We start from the raw sequence: 14127 nt of genomic DNA, 5'->3' as shown, positions 1-14127 counted from the left end.
TCTTTAACATCTATGTTGATAAAAACTAGGTGAAAGGAAAAGAATGAAAGAAAATATATGTGCTGATTTCATAAGGCTATTTTACTTTTAAGCCCTACTTTTTAAAGCAGTGGATACTAGACAGAAAACTTGAAAATGACATGAAAAACAGGATCAGCTCCATTATTATATGTACAGATAGGAATTAAGTCTCCGGGCTCCATGCCCCTTCACACTTTTCAGGATCCAAATCCTCTGAACAAACTGATGATACACTGCCGAAAGCCAACCTCCCTGCTATCAGAGCAAACGGTTCCCTCCTTTAGCGAAATCTAATACGATGACTGAAAGCAGCAAAATCGACGCTGAAAGAGACCAAGGACACTGAATTAATCACTTGCCTGGTAAAAGCACTTATTTAAGTACTGATTTAAGAGTTATCCTGTAATATTTAAGTCAAATCATATGAATTTGTCAGTGGTTACTGTTTGGAGCTTAGAAAACTGTCAACTTTATATAGTCAAGTTAATAACTGCAAAATTGAAATCACAAAAATTAAGCCTATATTCAACTTTTTAAAACCTACTGCACACACTCCCTTCCCTGGCCTAGGCAGAAAATGCGAAATTTATGTTACAGAGAAGCGGACTTGGAGGGTCTGGATTCACGTACCTGGCACAGCCAAGAGCAAGGATGAAGCCCCACACTTTCAGCCCCAAACACTAGCTGCCAGTCTTAACACGCATTCCACGGCCAGAGCTCTAGCAAGGGGGCTGGCAGATTTTATCTGGAGAAACTGGCCACTACAAGAGAGCTACTGACATTTAAGGCTTCCCACAACTTCAGGGCCTGGTTGGTTCCTATTACATCACTCTCCAGTGAAGCCCACTTAAGACACCGAAAGCAGAAGAAAATTTAAGAAGAAACATCCACTGTAGTACCCTTAAAGAGCTATGACATTACTACATCCATGAAATAAGAACAGTATGCTATTAAAAAATAACAAAGGAACAATGAGCTCAGAAAAGAGTCCCTGGAAATTAACCATGATAAATATCTTTCTGGAAAAACAAAAAAACAATTGAAAGTTAAGAGTTGAAAGAATCTCCCAGAAAGCGTAACAAAAGGCTAAGAAAAGGAAAAATAGGAAGGAAAGATAAGAAAATTCAAGAGCTATTCTGACTGGCAGGAATTCCAAAAACAGAGAAGACATGAAAACGACTGGAAGAAATTATCCAGGAAATAATAAAAGACCCCAGGAGTAAAGTACAGGGAAACTACACTGCAAAATTTTGAAGGGCACCATTCACACTGAGGATTGAGTTTCCAAACAACATGATTTTTACAATGAATTTTTAAAAGTGCATACCAAAGCATACTATGAACTTTAAGATGTCCCCCACCAACCAAAAGTAAAGGGGGGGAAAAAACCTAAAATCACTGCAGAAAGCAAATAGGGTTTAACTGTTCAATAAGAAGATAGCATAAAATGGAGTATTACCTTCTAAACTCTAATGGAAAATAGCTTGAGTTCTACAACCAAACTGCCCTCAGATGCCAACAGATAAAGATACTTTTAGACATCAGATCAGATCAGATCAGTCACTCAGTCGTGTCCGACTCTTTGCAACACCATGAATCGCAGCATGCCAGGCCTCCCTGTCCATCACCAACTCCCGGAGTTCACTCAGACTCGTGTCCATCGAGTCAGCAATGCCATCCAGCCATCTCATCCTCTGTCGTCCCCTTCTCCTCCTGCCCCCAATCCCTCCCAGCATCAGAGTCTTTTCCAATGAGTCAACTCTTCACATGAGGTGGCCAAAGTACTGGAGTTTCAGCTTTAGCATCAGTCCTTCCAAAGAAATCCCAGGGCTGATCTCCTTCAGAATGGACTGGTTGGATCTCCTTGCAGTCCAAGGGACTCTCAAGAGTCTTCTCCAACACCACTGTTCAAAAGCATCAATTCTTCAGTGCTCAGCCTTCTTCACAGTCCAACTCTCACATCCATACATGACCACAGGAAAAACCATAGCCTTGACTAGACAAACCTTTGTTGGTAAAGTAATGTCTCTGCTTTTGAATATGCTATCTAGGTTGGTCATAACTTTCCTTCCAAGAAGTAAGCGTCTTTTAATTTCATGGCTGCAGTCACCATCTGTAGTGATTTTGGAGCCCAGAAAAATAAAGTCTGACACCGTTTCCACTGTTTTCCCATCTATTTCCCAAGAAGTGGTGGGACCGGATGCCATGATCTTCGTTTTCTGAATGTTGAGCTTTAAGCCAACTTTTTCACTCTCCACTTTCACTTTCATCAAGAGGCTTTTGAGTTCCTCTTCACTTTCTGCCATAAGGGTGGTGTCATCTGCATATCTGAGGTTATTGATATTTCTCCCAGCAATCTTGATTCCAGCTTGTGTTTCTTCCCGTCCAGTGTTTCTCATGATGTACTCTGCATATAAGTTAAATAAACAGGATGACAATATATAGCCTTGAAGTACTCCTTTTCCTATTTGGAACCAGTCTGTTGTTCCATGTCCAGTTCTAACTGCTGCTTCCTGACCTGCATACAGATTTCTCAAGAGGCAGGTCAGGTGGTCTGGTATTCCCATCTCTTTCAGAATTTTCCACAGTTTATTGTGATCCACACAGTCAAAGGTTTGGCATAGTCAAGAAAGCAGAAATAGATGTTTTTCTGGAACTCTCTTGCTTTTTCCATGATTCAGCAGATGTTGGCAATTTGATCTCTGGTTCCTCTGCCTTTTCTAAAACTAGCTTGAACATCAGGAAGTTCACGGTTCACATATTGCTGAAGCCTGGCTTGGAGAATTTTGAGCATTACTTTACTAGCATGTGAGATGAGTGCAATTGTGGGGTAGTCTGATCATTCTTTGGCATTGCCTTTCTTTGGGATTGGAATGAAAACTGACCTTTTCCAGTCCTGTGGCCACTGCTGAGTTTTCCAAATTTGCTGGCATATTGAGTGCAGCACTTTCACAGCATCATCTTTCAGGATTTGGAATAGCTCAACTGGAATTCCATCACCTCCACTAGCTTTGTTCATAGTGATGCTTTCTATGATTATACAGTGGAAGTGAGAAATAGATTTAAGGCCTAGATCTGATAGATAGAGTGCCTGATGAACTATGGAATGAGGTTCGTGACATTGTACAGGAGACAGGGATCAAGACCATTCCCATAGAAAAGAAATGCAAAAAAGCAAAATGGCTGTCTGGGGAGGCCTTACAAATAGCTGTGAAAAGAAGAGAAGCGAAAAGCAAAGGAGAAAAGGAAAGATATAAACATCTGAATGCAGAGTTCCAAAGAATAGCAAGAAGAGATAAGAAAGCCTTCTTCAGTGATCAATGCAAAGAAATAGAGGAAAACAACAGAATGGGAAAGACATCAGAGATACCAAAGGAACATTTCATGCACAGATGAGCTCGATAAAGGACAGAAATGCTATAGACCTAACAGAAGCAGAAGATATTAAGAAGAGACGGCAAGAATACACAGAAGAACTGTACAAAAAAAAGATCTTCATGACCCAGATAATCACGATGGTGTGATCACTTTTAGACATAAAAGATCTCAAGTTAGCTACCTACAACCTTTTTCTCAGCAAATGCCTGAGAAAGTTCATCTCTAAGAGTGAGTAAATCAAGAAAGAGAAAAATAGTAAACAGGGTATCAAACCAGGAAGAGTGATACAGGGACTTGCCAGGCTGAGAGTGAAGCAAAGTCCTAGTAAGATGACTCTGAAGCAAGCGGAAAGCAACCCATCTAGCGCAGGGCAGGAAGACAAAAGGTTCAGGGATGTCCCCAAGGGGCCAAAAGAGCAACAGGAATACAAATGAGAAAAATGAGACACTTAACAATTCCAAGAGAATATCCAAGTTGTTCAGAAAATCACATTACATTATACAACTCGGCTGTAGGCAAACCCTAGAGTCTTAACAATACTAGTAAGAATACTAGCAAAATAGTTTTAGCAATTATAGTGGCAAGGTAAAGGGAAGCGGAATTTTAGACGGCGCAGAAAAAATTGTAAATGGTAGTATAGCATATTTTATAAATACATAATTTTTTAAAAGGGGGAAAATCTCAGAAGAACTGGAAGTGTTTGCCTCTGGAGAATGTAAGTCAGAGATAAAGAAAAGTTCTGTTAAAACTGCTCTTTTCTTTATGACCCTTACAGCAGCAAGGGATTTTCTCAATCTATGTATATGTTACTCCCCTAAAATTAAATTTCAAAATATATATTTACAGATGATGCTATATAAACATGAACGAATCTTCAATCTTCTTTCTCTGGCAGAAATCTAGTGCTTCCTAACATTATTCTTTCCTGAATTTTTCAATTCTCTCTAATGAACATGTGTTACTTTCATAATTTAAAAAATACTTTCATTAAAAGTCCACAAAATCAGATACACGGGAGAAGAAGCAAAGGAAGGAAGGACAGTTTTATAAATATAAAACAAAGGAACCCCACATTCATGATTCTACAGAAAAAAAAAAAAAAAAAAAAATCCACCTCTTACCCCTACCTCCTAGATGACAGGATTTACTAAGTTCTTTCCTCAAACCTTACTTCATACTATAGTCACCTCAGGATATGTGAGAAGTTAAAATTTCAGGCAACTTTCTAAATACACAATCAACTGTGTGAAGGCTCAAAGTAGCACTCTGAAGAAAGACACTTTCACTCTAAAGCCCAGATCAACTAGTCTACAGCAAGTCTTCATGCATGTATCAAAAAGCTCATTCTCTAAACATATTTATTGGTTAAACAAAGATCTTACTTTAAGTCTCCTCACTTTAGGTTAAGTAAGAAATTGCCAGAGCAGAGAAGGAGCTTCTAACAAACTGTACCCTCACCACCCTCAAAGCAAAATTTGGTTGAAAAATTTGCTAAGTCTATTGAGTAACACTATCCTGTGCAGAGAAAAAGCCCACTAAAGTGAAAATAAGTAGGTAACAGTACTAACCACAAACAAAACACTGAAAATATTTGGTAGAAGGAAATAGTAATATTTTAAATAGACAGCTCTATTCATTTTGCTAATTTCCAACACTATTCAGAGAAACATCATCTTATCACTTGATGTGTTAAAGACTGTGATTCTTTTCATGCTAAGCGCCAAATAAAGATTAAACTACCGACCACTTTTTCTTGTCAAAAATATTAAAGGGAAGGGGGAAGAAAAAGACCATTGTGATTTATACCAAACTTCTTTTGTTTGCTTTCAGAAGGGGTCAAGCCCTGCGCAAATAGAAGTGCTTCCACGGGGGCAGTACTGTTCCCAGGAAACTTTGTGCTACAGTACTTGAGCATCCAGAACCATGAAGTAATTCTTCTTCATAAAAACAGAAATGTCCTTTTCATGGCTTGAAGTTCTGATTAATCCGCGAATCAGAAGCCCTTTTTGTAAAACCTGCATCACTTAGTAACCATAGTTATAGAATCACACAGCTCTTTAAGACTTTCTTTTATATGTGCTACTCAACTATTATTAAACTTTCAAGTCATAATTAATGGCTAAATTATACTATCACTTAAGGTAGCAAATTAAGTTTGAATAATCTTAACCCTTAACAACGGATTTTTAAAACAACTTCACTTTGATTTGCCCTAAGTCCAAACTTCACAAATATTTTGACAAATAGATTACATTTAAAGCTTACATCTTCCCAAAAATCTAAAGGTAAAATGAAAGTCAGAGTCATACTAGCATTACTATCTTAAGATGCTATTTTTCCAACTACAATGTAAAACATACTTTTCTATATTACTAACGAGGACTGATCTCAGGGTTTCAAAAAGTTTTTAAAGTTTCAACTATTTGACTATCACCCAGGCTTTTTTCTACAGTTAACATGAAGCTTCGGGGGAGAAATACTCTTAACGTTACTTTTTAAAGAAAATTTGCCTACCATCTTGCAGCTAACTGAGTTTGCTGCAATTAAACTTCTAGTTTAATAAAGATCAAGTACCTGTCTTAGTTCACACTGACAATACTCATTATTTTTAGGAAAGTAAGTTCTATGTTCTATTTATTGTCACACTCACCATCTTCCAACTGTTTTTCCCTACCACCATGTTCAACACTTTCGCCGGCGTTTTCCTGCCTAAATCTGTGGCACGGCAGGCCATTCTTCCCGGGGTGCCCACCCACTGAGCAGAAGGAAGCATTTTTCCTGAGAGCTGAGGGTGTGCTTTCATCTCTCTCCACTCAGTCTCAATCAGCGATACAGGCGGGTAGGTTGGCCATCCCCGCAGACAGGGAAGTAACTCTGTGGGGATTTTTAAAACTAAAGTACAATTGACTTACAATATTATATTAGGGAATATTTTGTGACTGCAATTTCAACTGTTTGTGGGCTCCCCCCCACCCCCACCCACCCCCGGCTTTTCTGGGTTTTGTTTTTTTGCAGCTTAATCAACAGTTAAGGGCAATATCACAGGCTTTTCATTTTTAAAGGGAAATCATTTGGGTTACATTTGATATAGCAAGAAACCAAAGGAGCAGATTAGCCTGTCAATAAAACTGTTCCTTTTAAAAACACCTAATATTTATTACAGTAGCAATACACAATATATGTGTTCATACTCTTCTAAGTGTTTGGGACAAGATGCAAGATCAAATTATTATAACAAGAAACAATTTAATTGGTAATATGTCTCCTTAATTGATGCATGTTTGAAGTAGCTTTACTTAGGGTTAGGGGAACATTCATTTCGAAAACAAGGTAAGGGTCAAAAAAAAAAGACTCCAATCACTTACAACAATTAATAACACCTAGAAGGCAACTTCATTTAATGTTGGAATACGGGCTAATTTCTATGCTGTGGAATGTCAAAAATCTCTGAAAAGATACCTTTTAAAACTGTGAATCAAGATACTCAATATACTTGTTAATAAAATCACAGCCACAAGAAACCTTGAATCTTCAAGGTTTAAAAACAGAGTCCCATTATTTAGAAAATGATAAGAAAACAGAAATGAAACAAAATGACCTCTTAAAAATTAGAAGATTATTAAAACAATGAAAATCTACACATTTTTAAAATCACTGGATGAGACTTCTTATATCAAATTATAAGTTCTTATATGCTACATTTTACATAAGAAGTTCTTTATATGTCGTAACAGTTACAGAGCATTAGAGTCAATAAAACAAACTGGAGAAGTAAGAACACTCTTGTAACCAGAGATATAGAATTCTAATTCAGGAAGTTATTCAGCAGCTTATAAAGAAATAGGAAGTTGTTGACCAACTACTTGAAGAACTATTTCCTGTAGGAAAACTGTAAGACAGATGAAGAAAGCAGTAATTCTCAAAGCAATAAAAGAATTCTCTTAAAGCTCAATACACAATTTTGAAGGAATTAGTTTTAAACAGTAAACTCAGTAGAACAAATATTATACCTAGTACGCAGACTAAACTTAAAATACTTCATTATCATACCAGAACCTGAGTATGTGTCACTGATAAACAGCTAGGACCATACTTCCACCTTATCACTTGCCAACCTAAGGCATCAGTCTTCTCCAGAAAATCTCACTGATGGAGGCAGGGCTTTAAAAGTCCCAACAGCTGCCTGCCTGTAATCCTTCCCTTGTTATGCTGCCTTGAAACAACAGGATGGGCCAACTAACTTCAAAGTCATTTATCTAATGTCACAAGACAATAATCAGTTGCTTCCAAAGTAAATGTTTCTAAGTTTTAAATTATATCATCTTGCAAATTTAGACCATTTATGGTCAGATTTCTCCATGCCAAGTGTGTATTTCAACATATTATATACTTTGTAACTTAAAATTAGGGCCAACAAGTATCTTAAAAAATGTATAGTAAGGTGCAGCTTTCACTGTTGAAATGAGTGGGAAGTCTCTAATTTAAATCTTCATTCTACATCTAGCCAGCAATAAGAATCTTCTTTAGACACAAGAGGAAAGTGCTGCTCATTGCAAAGAGAGCTTGACTTTAAAATATCAAACCCAGAATAAAAATGAACTTCGACAAATAACAACCCTGCTCCAAAAACTTCATTTATTACCTTCAACTCTAAGTCAAGGCAGATACTAATCTCATTTCCTGTGCAACACACAAAAATAAGTTGTTTAGGACAACTCACATGCCCCACGACATCATGGAAATAGCTACCAACTGGATGTGAACTAATCTTTCTATAACTCTTCTCCAACTTCCACACTGCTCATAAAGCAGATCCTTTAGAAGATACTAAATTTCTAAGTCCACATCCAACTTCCACAGCCAGTGCTTAGGGGCCCTCTCCGTAATTCCTAATGTGTACCAACTAACCCATGATTTTGCTGACTTTTACTGACCGAGATCAATCATAAGGGGACACCTTTTTATTTCTGAAGGTTTGATGTGAGCCAAATATTCCACAGAGTCAAAAATTTTCAAGATTCTTATCACATAATAAACCTAATTTTACTTCCAGTGAGAATCTCTCAAAAATCTTGAAAAACAATCATGCTAATCTATCTTCTTTCCAGTTTTTCTTTTCCATGGAAACCACTACCCATATGGCATAATTTTCAGATCATTCTGTCCTGGTTTACCTTCGTCAGAGGCTCACTTGAGTGGGGTGTTTGGGGTGGGGGGTGTACGTGTTTCCTTTGTTAATCCACCTCTGAGAGAGACACTTTCTCAAAGAAAGCAGCACTGGAAACTTTAAAAAATAAAATACAGAACATTTCAGGTCAAAACAAAAAGATTATTAAATGTACATACATAAAAATGTAGGCAGATGTCACCTCGAAGCAATTATTACAAGATACAAAAGACGAAAAGGGGAGCATAAATGTTGCTCTTTAATCACAGACTTGCAGCTATAACATCAACCAAAGAAGAGAGGCAAGCCGGCTATTAAACTGTTTAAAAATCTCCCCAGGTCAGCATGCGACCCAGCAGGGAGAGCTTCAGAAAAGTACAGCCTTTCTTTTTCCTAACAACCTGGTTTGTTTCCACTCCTTTTCCCTTCAAGACACATCCCTCACAGCGAGCAACTCTTTCAATCATTTACTGTGGATGTCTGCTTCAGAACAAATGATCTTGCTCATGCAGATGAGTTTGCCAGACTTGTGTGTACCTTCCAGTCTCAGGCTCTTTATTGTTCTGGTTGAAACCTGACCCTCTGAAATGGATACCGGGACACCAGAAAACGATTTAAAAAAGAAAAAAGTTGCAGGAAAGGGGGGCAAAAAACTGCAGAAACTTTTCAAGATCAAACTTTTCCCTCTGCTTTTCTCCTAAATAAGCTTGTCACAAAACTGTATCTTACACTGAAAGTTAACAACCTGCCCTGAAAGGCAATATAAAATATTAAGATATACAACAAAACAGTATTATTATTATTGTATTATCTGATCTAATGAATAAATGTTACATTTGCCTTGGGAGTAAACTGTCAAAGACAGATGTCAATCAAAACTTGGATTGTTTTAATTTTATTATCTCAACATGATTGAACAGAACTTAGCAACTTTTTGAAAATATCAATTTCAGTCTATAATTACTTATAGGAAACATTCTGTACTTATGCCAAAGAAGCCAAATAAAAATATTAAAGTCTTATCTATAATTTCAAAGTGAGAGGAAACAAAATTCTACTTTGATCTTTTCACCTTCAATGAAAATTTGCCACATTTGTTAAACACACAAAAAATAAGGCTGAGAAAAACAAATAACCCAATAGCCTTGTTTTTGTTTACCCTGAGAAGAGGGATTCTATTTTGAAGACCTGCTGGCTCAAAAGAAGTTTGCTACTGAACTGCTGCATGTCAAATATGAAAATGCATATTTCTCTTTGCTTTTTGAGGGAGAAAATGATAATACACATCAAACTGCAGCTAAAGGGTCCGTCATCTCACACCTAAAATACTGTAAAATCAGACTTCCAGGGAAGTCGTACTTATTTTTATAGTTCTTTTCTACCAGTAAAATGTTTAAAAAGGTAAGTTGTGCCCTACATACTTCATAAAACTATGCCAGCCTCCTAATTCTCTCAATTTCAAATTCTTCATGGGATCCTTTCAGTTTAGAGCTAGGCTAATTAACAGGTTTGGCACAAACTCAAAATGAGAACATCCTAACTGCCACAAAAAAAAGTTTAGTAAGAGGCTATGAGCCAGGAATCCATAAAGCTTTCAAAATATTACCCAAAGAAGGTATTTAGGTCGTACCATCCTGGAAAAAAAAATAATTATGGAAGAGATCACTGAGCTTGACATAAATATTAAGGAAAATATAAAAATAAATCGTATCTTGGTGCCAGAAAATATTCCCCCACCCTTTTTCCACTTACTTTAAGAAGTACCTCTGACCAGAAGATGTCTTCGCCATCTCCCAGCCGGCTGGCAGAGGCACATCGTCAGGGATCTCAAAGGAAGACTGTCGAAGGTGCTGAGCAGCCGGCGCGGCTGCCGGGCCGGAGACCACTCCCGTGGGGGTCAGCGTCCCCGGAGACACGGCTCCCAGCTGCAGGGACGCGGGGGACGAGTGAGCCCGCACGTGCTGCGGAGTCAGCGCCCCGGCGGTGCCTGCATCGGTACTGGCCTATCGGGAAGGTGAAAACAAAGACTTCTTAAAATACGTTCTCAAAGAGAGTCCTTGCAAACTTCTCCAACTGATATTTGGTCGCCATGAAATTCTAAATACCAAAGGTAAATTTCAACATTTAACACAGAGGAACACAGGTTGCAGATGGATACTTTTAAAAGCCGAGGTAAACGCCAAGGCAGTGTAGGTGTTTTTCCCAACTTCTAAACTGTTTTAGGTATAAACAAAACCCAAAGAATCAAATGACTATGGACTCCCCACCTTTTTTCAAAACTAAGTTTTACGTAATTGTTTTCAAGCCCTAAACACAAGACAGGTGTCATTTTTTTCTCACCATGGACAAATGTCATCAATACAGCAACCATCAAAATTTATACAACTTTTAAGAACTGCAAAAGATCCAGAAACATCCAAAGATTCTTTAAAAGCCACCTAATGAATGAAATATAAACCCAGCCATATGTTTGTACCTAGATGATAAAGATGTCAACAATGTAACTACAACGGTAACTTAAGAATTTACATACTTACATATTTACAACTGTGTAGCAGCACAAAAACTCCTGAACTCAGACCCTAAAGATATGGGTTTCAGTCCAACCTGGCTAGTGTGACACATTGGACAATATCTTACTCTCTGAGCCTCAAGTTTTCTCATTTGTAATAGCTTTTTTTCCCCCCCACGATGGAAAAATGAGGCAATAAATGAACTTATATTCAAATATTCAATAATTTGTGAAAAACAGTATTTACAACCCACATTCATACTATTCATAAGCAAATATAGTTATTTAAATTCCTTAATTAGAGTTAGGGTTTGATTATCAAAAAGTTAAAATTCCCCAGATTCATAAAACCAAGGGAGAGAGACTGGAAGCAATCAGCAAGGGCACCTATGCCTTGATGTTAAATCATATATATTCTGAGTTTCCAATCAGAATAAACTGGAATTTAGGACTCATTAGCAGAAATAAAAGTCAAACTTACAGATGCACACTTGGTCAACAAACGCATTAAAACAAATAAAACTGTAGTAAATTGTGAATATTATGAATCCATAAACTGCTGATACAAACTTTCATGCAATCATTTACTAGAAAAATAGGTACAATTTTCAATGGCAATTCTTTTCGGCTTATAGATGCCACAAAATGGGGAATTCAATATCCTATGGGTATTTGCTTTCGAAACATATTAACCAGCAGCATAGCTGTGCAGACGGTGGGGTGCAATGCCAACACAGATTTTTACCCACGAGTCCGGAAACTCATTTCCAGGGGTAAGAGAAAGCAGCACACCTAAGTCTACTTCTTACAAACTGAAATATTTAGGGCAAGCAGCTAAATTGTTTTTCCTTCCTCTCCCTTAACCCAGGTTTTTGTCAGCAGGTTAAGTGAGTTTTTCTGAGTTCCCAAAACCCCTTGGTCTGAGGGAGGAGAACTTATCACAGGCCTGCAAATAGGAGGGGCGATGGGAGTGGGGGCGATAAGTGTTCTTTCCGCTCAAGTTACAGTCGAGTGGACTAACTTCATCGCAGTTATTTGGAAAACCAATTAACTTTTGGGCAAATTTCCTATGCTGAAGTTTAGCCTGAAGCAAGTTCTTTTTTAAAAAGTAAAGAGAGAAAGAAAAATCTCCCCTAAACAAATCTTCTGGGACCGATCGGAATGTTAACACTTTCATGATATAAGTTGCACTTCAACGCTGGATCACGTTGACAAAATAATCGAACGCTGTGTATGTGGGACAGCCATGTTCATATCCTCAGTAAGAATTAAAGAGCAATGGCGAGCCTCGAATTAGTCATCGCTTCCCAAACATTAACTTCTAATCACAGCTGAACTAGGCAGGACTCGGCCTGTGAGTCAACCTGCGGAGCGTTATCAAAGGGTTGTGTTAAACCCCAGGCGCGGTGCAACCCAGCCCAGGGCCCGCGCGCCGTGCAGATGTGGCCCATTTAAAAGCATTTCAGCGGACTGTAAATAATCGTCCGCCGTGGGGAAGCCAGCACGTGAGCCCACTGCGTTTCGGGGAGAGTGAGCCTGCGCGAGTTGCAGAGCGCAAGGGGGAAGGGCCGGGGTGAGAGCGCCCAACTCCATAAACAACTTCCAGGAAAGTCTGGATCCTGTGCTCTGCGAGAGCCGGGGCCGCGAGGAGGAGAAGTGCTCCCGGGAGGGGGAGGGGGACAAAGAGCGGGGGACCGCCCGGGCCGGTTCGAGCCCCGGCCCTGCTCCACGCTGGCCAACGAGGGCACGACTCCGTGCCTCCCGGGGAGACTAGGGGGCCCGGGGAACCCCGGAGGAGATGGGGCCCGGGGCGCGACTCCGCCCGCGGAAGCCAGGGCCGCCCCCGCTCGCGGCCCGGCGGCGGGAGCGGAGGTGCGGGGAGCGCGCGCATTGTGCGAGCCCCCCGCGGCCCGGCCGCCTCGCCCGCCCCTGCCTTCCCCCAACTCCGCCGGGAGCCCGCGGGGAGCAACGAAGGGAGCAGGCGAAGCGGGCCCCCGGGGGCTGCAGCCGCCGAGACGGACTCCCGGGGGCGGGGGGGTACAAATCTCGGCCTCGGACTCCAGAGGAGCGCGGCGCCCCGACCGGCCCGCCCCTGCGCGCGCCCATCCCCGCCCCGCCGGCGCCCCCGGAGCCCACACCCCCCGAGCGCCCCCGCCGGAGCCCCCAGAGCCCCCGAGCCCGGGGCCCGCCCGGCGGGGAAACGGGAAGACGGGCGGCGCGGTTACCTGTCGGGAGTGGGATTTGGGCTCGGGCGGCTTGAAGAAGGAGTCGGGCAGCTTCCGGAGCCTCATGGGCACGGTCTGCGGCACGTTGGCCGTCTTGGGGTTCATGACGGCGTTGAAGAGCGCCTCCAGGTCGGTCTCCGAGTCCCCCCGGACGTGCACGATCTGGTGGCCGGCGGGGGGAGCCTGCGGCGCCGCCGGGGGCCCCGGGGGCGCGGGCTGCCCGGGCGCGGACGGCGGGCCCTGGCCCTGGGGGGCCTGCGCGGGCGGCGGCCCCTGGCCCTGGGGGGCTGGCTGCGGCGGGGGCGGCCCGGGATCCATGGCTCCTGCCTCGCCCGGCAGGCGCGGGCTCCGCCCGGACGGCCCGGCTCGACGGGCCGCGGCGGGGGAAGCGGCGGGCGCGGCGCTGGCCTCGCGCTCAGGGCCGGGGGCTGCGCCGCGGCCCCGCAGCCCCCGCCCCGCGCCCGGCTCCGCGGGCCTGCGGCGCGTCGGGAGGGGCCGCCGGAGACCGGGGCCCGCGGCGCCCGCGCTCGCTCCCTCGGCCCGAGCTGCGGCCGCACGGCCCGCGCCGCTCCCCTCCCCCTCGCCCGGTTTCCTCTCCTTGTTCCTTCCTTCCTCCCTTTCTCTCCCCCGGCGGCGGCCGCTCCCGACTGAGACGCAAACTCGCCTCGGACGCCAAAACTAAAGTTGGGAGACGCGCCCGCCCGAGCGGCCGCGGCCCCGCCTCCTCGCGGCGCTTCCTTCCTCTGCGCGCCCGCCCGCGCCAGATGCTCAGGGAAACTTTCCCCGGCGAGGGCGCCGCATTCCTGCGGACTCCGGCCGCCGCC

General features: G+C 42.4%; 1 protein-coding gene across 8 annotated transcripts in view; it reads right to left on the bottom strand.

Moving 5' to 3' along the window:
• YAP1 (Yes1 associated transcriptional regulator) overlaps window positions 1-13919 on the bottom strand; it is a 135201-nt gene extending 121282 nt beyond the window's left edge. For 4 of the 8 annotated variants that reach the window (XM_070384325.1, XM_070384329.1, XM_070384324.1 and 1 more), the window contains exons 1-2: window positions 13304-13917; window positions 10319-10569 (exon numbers count right to left, since the gene is read on the bottom strand). In XM_070384325.1, the coding sequence (XP_070240426.1) occupies window positions 10319-10569; window positions 13304-13621 (569 nt within the window). In that variant the 5' untranslated portion in view covers window positions 13622-13917. Of the gene's footprint in view, window positions 1-10318; window positions 10570-13303 lie in introns of all 8 variants that reach the window. The other 4 variants (XM_070384326.1, XM_070384330.1, XM_070384322.1 and 1 more) reach the window with 3 other exon arrangements.
• Between the last annotated feature and the right edge of the window lie 208 nt (window positions 13920-14127).

The sequence above is a fragment of the Bos mutus genome, chromosome 15, assembly GCF_027580195.1.
Source record: "Bos mutus isolate GX-2022 chromosome 15, NWIPB_WYAK_1.1, whole genome shotgun sequence".
NCBI classification, from domain to species: Eukaryota; Metazoa; Chordata; class Mammalia; order Artiodactyla; family Bovidae; genus Bos; species Bos mutus.
The sequence above is the reverse complement of the archived record's forward strand: the minus strand, read 5'-3'. Positions and strand labels throughout refer to the sequence as shown.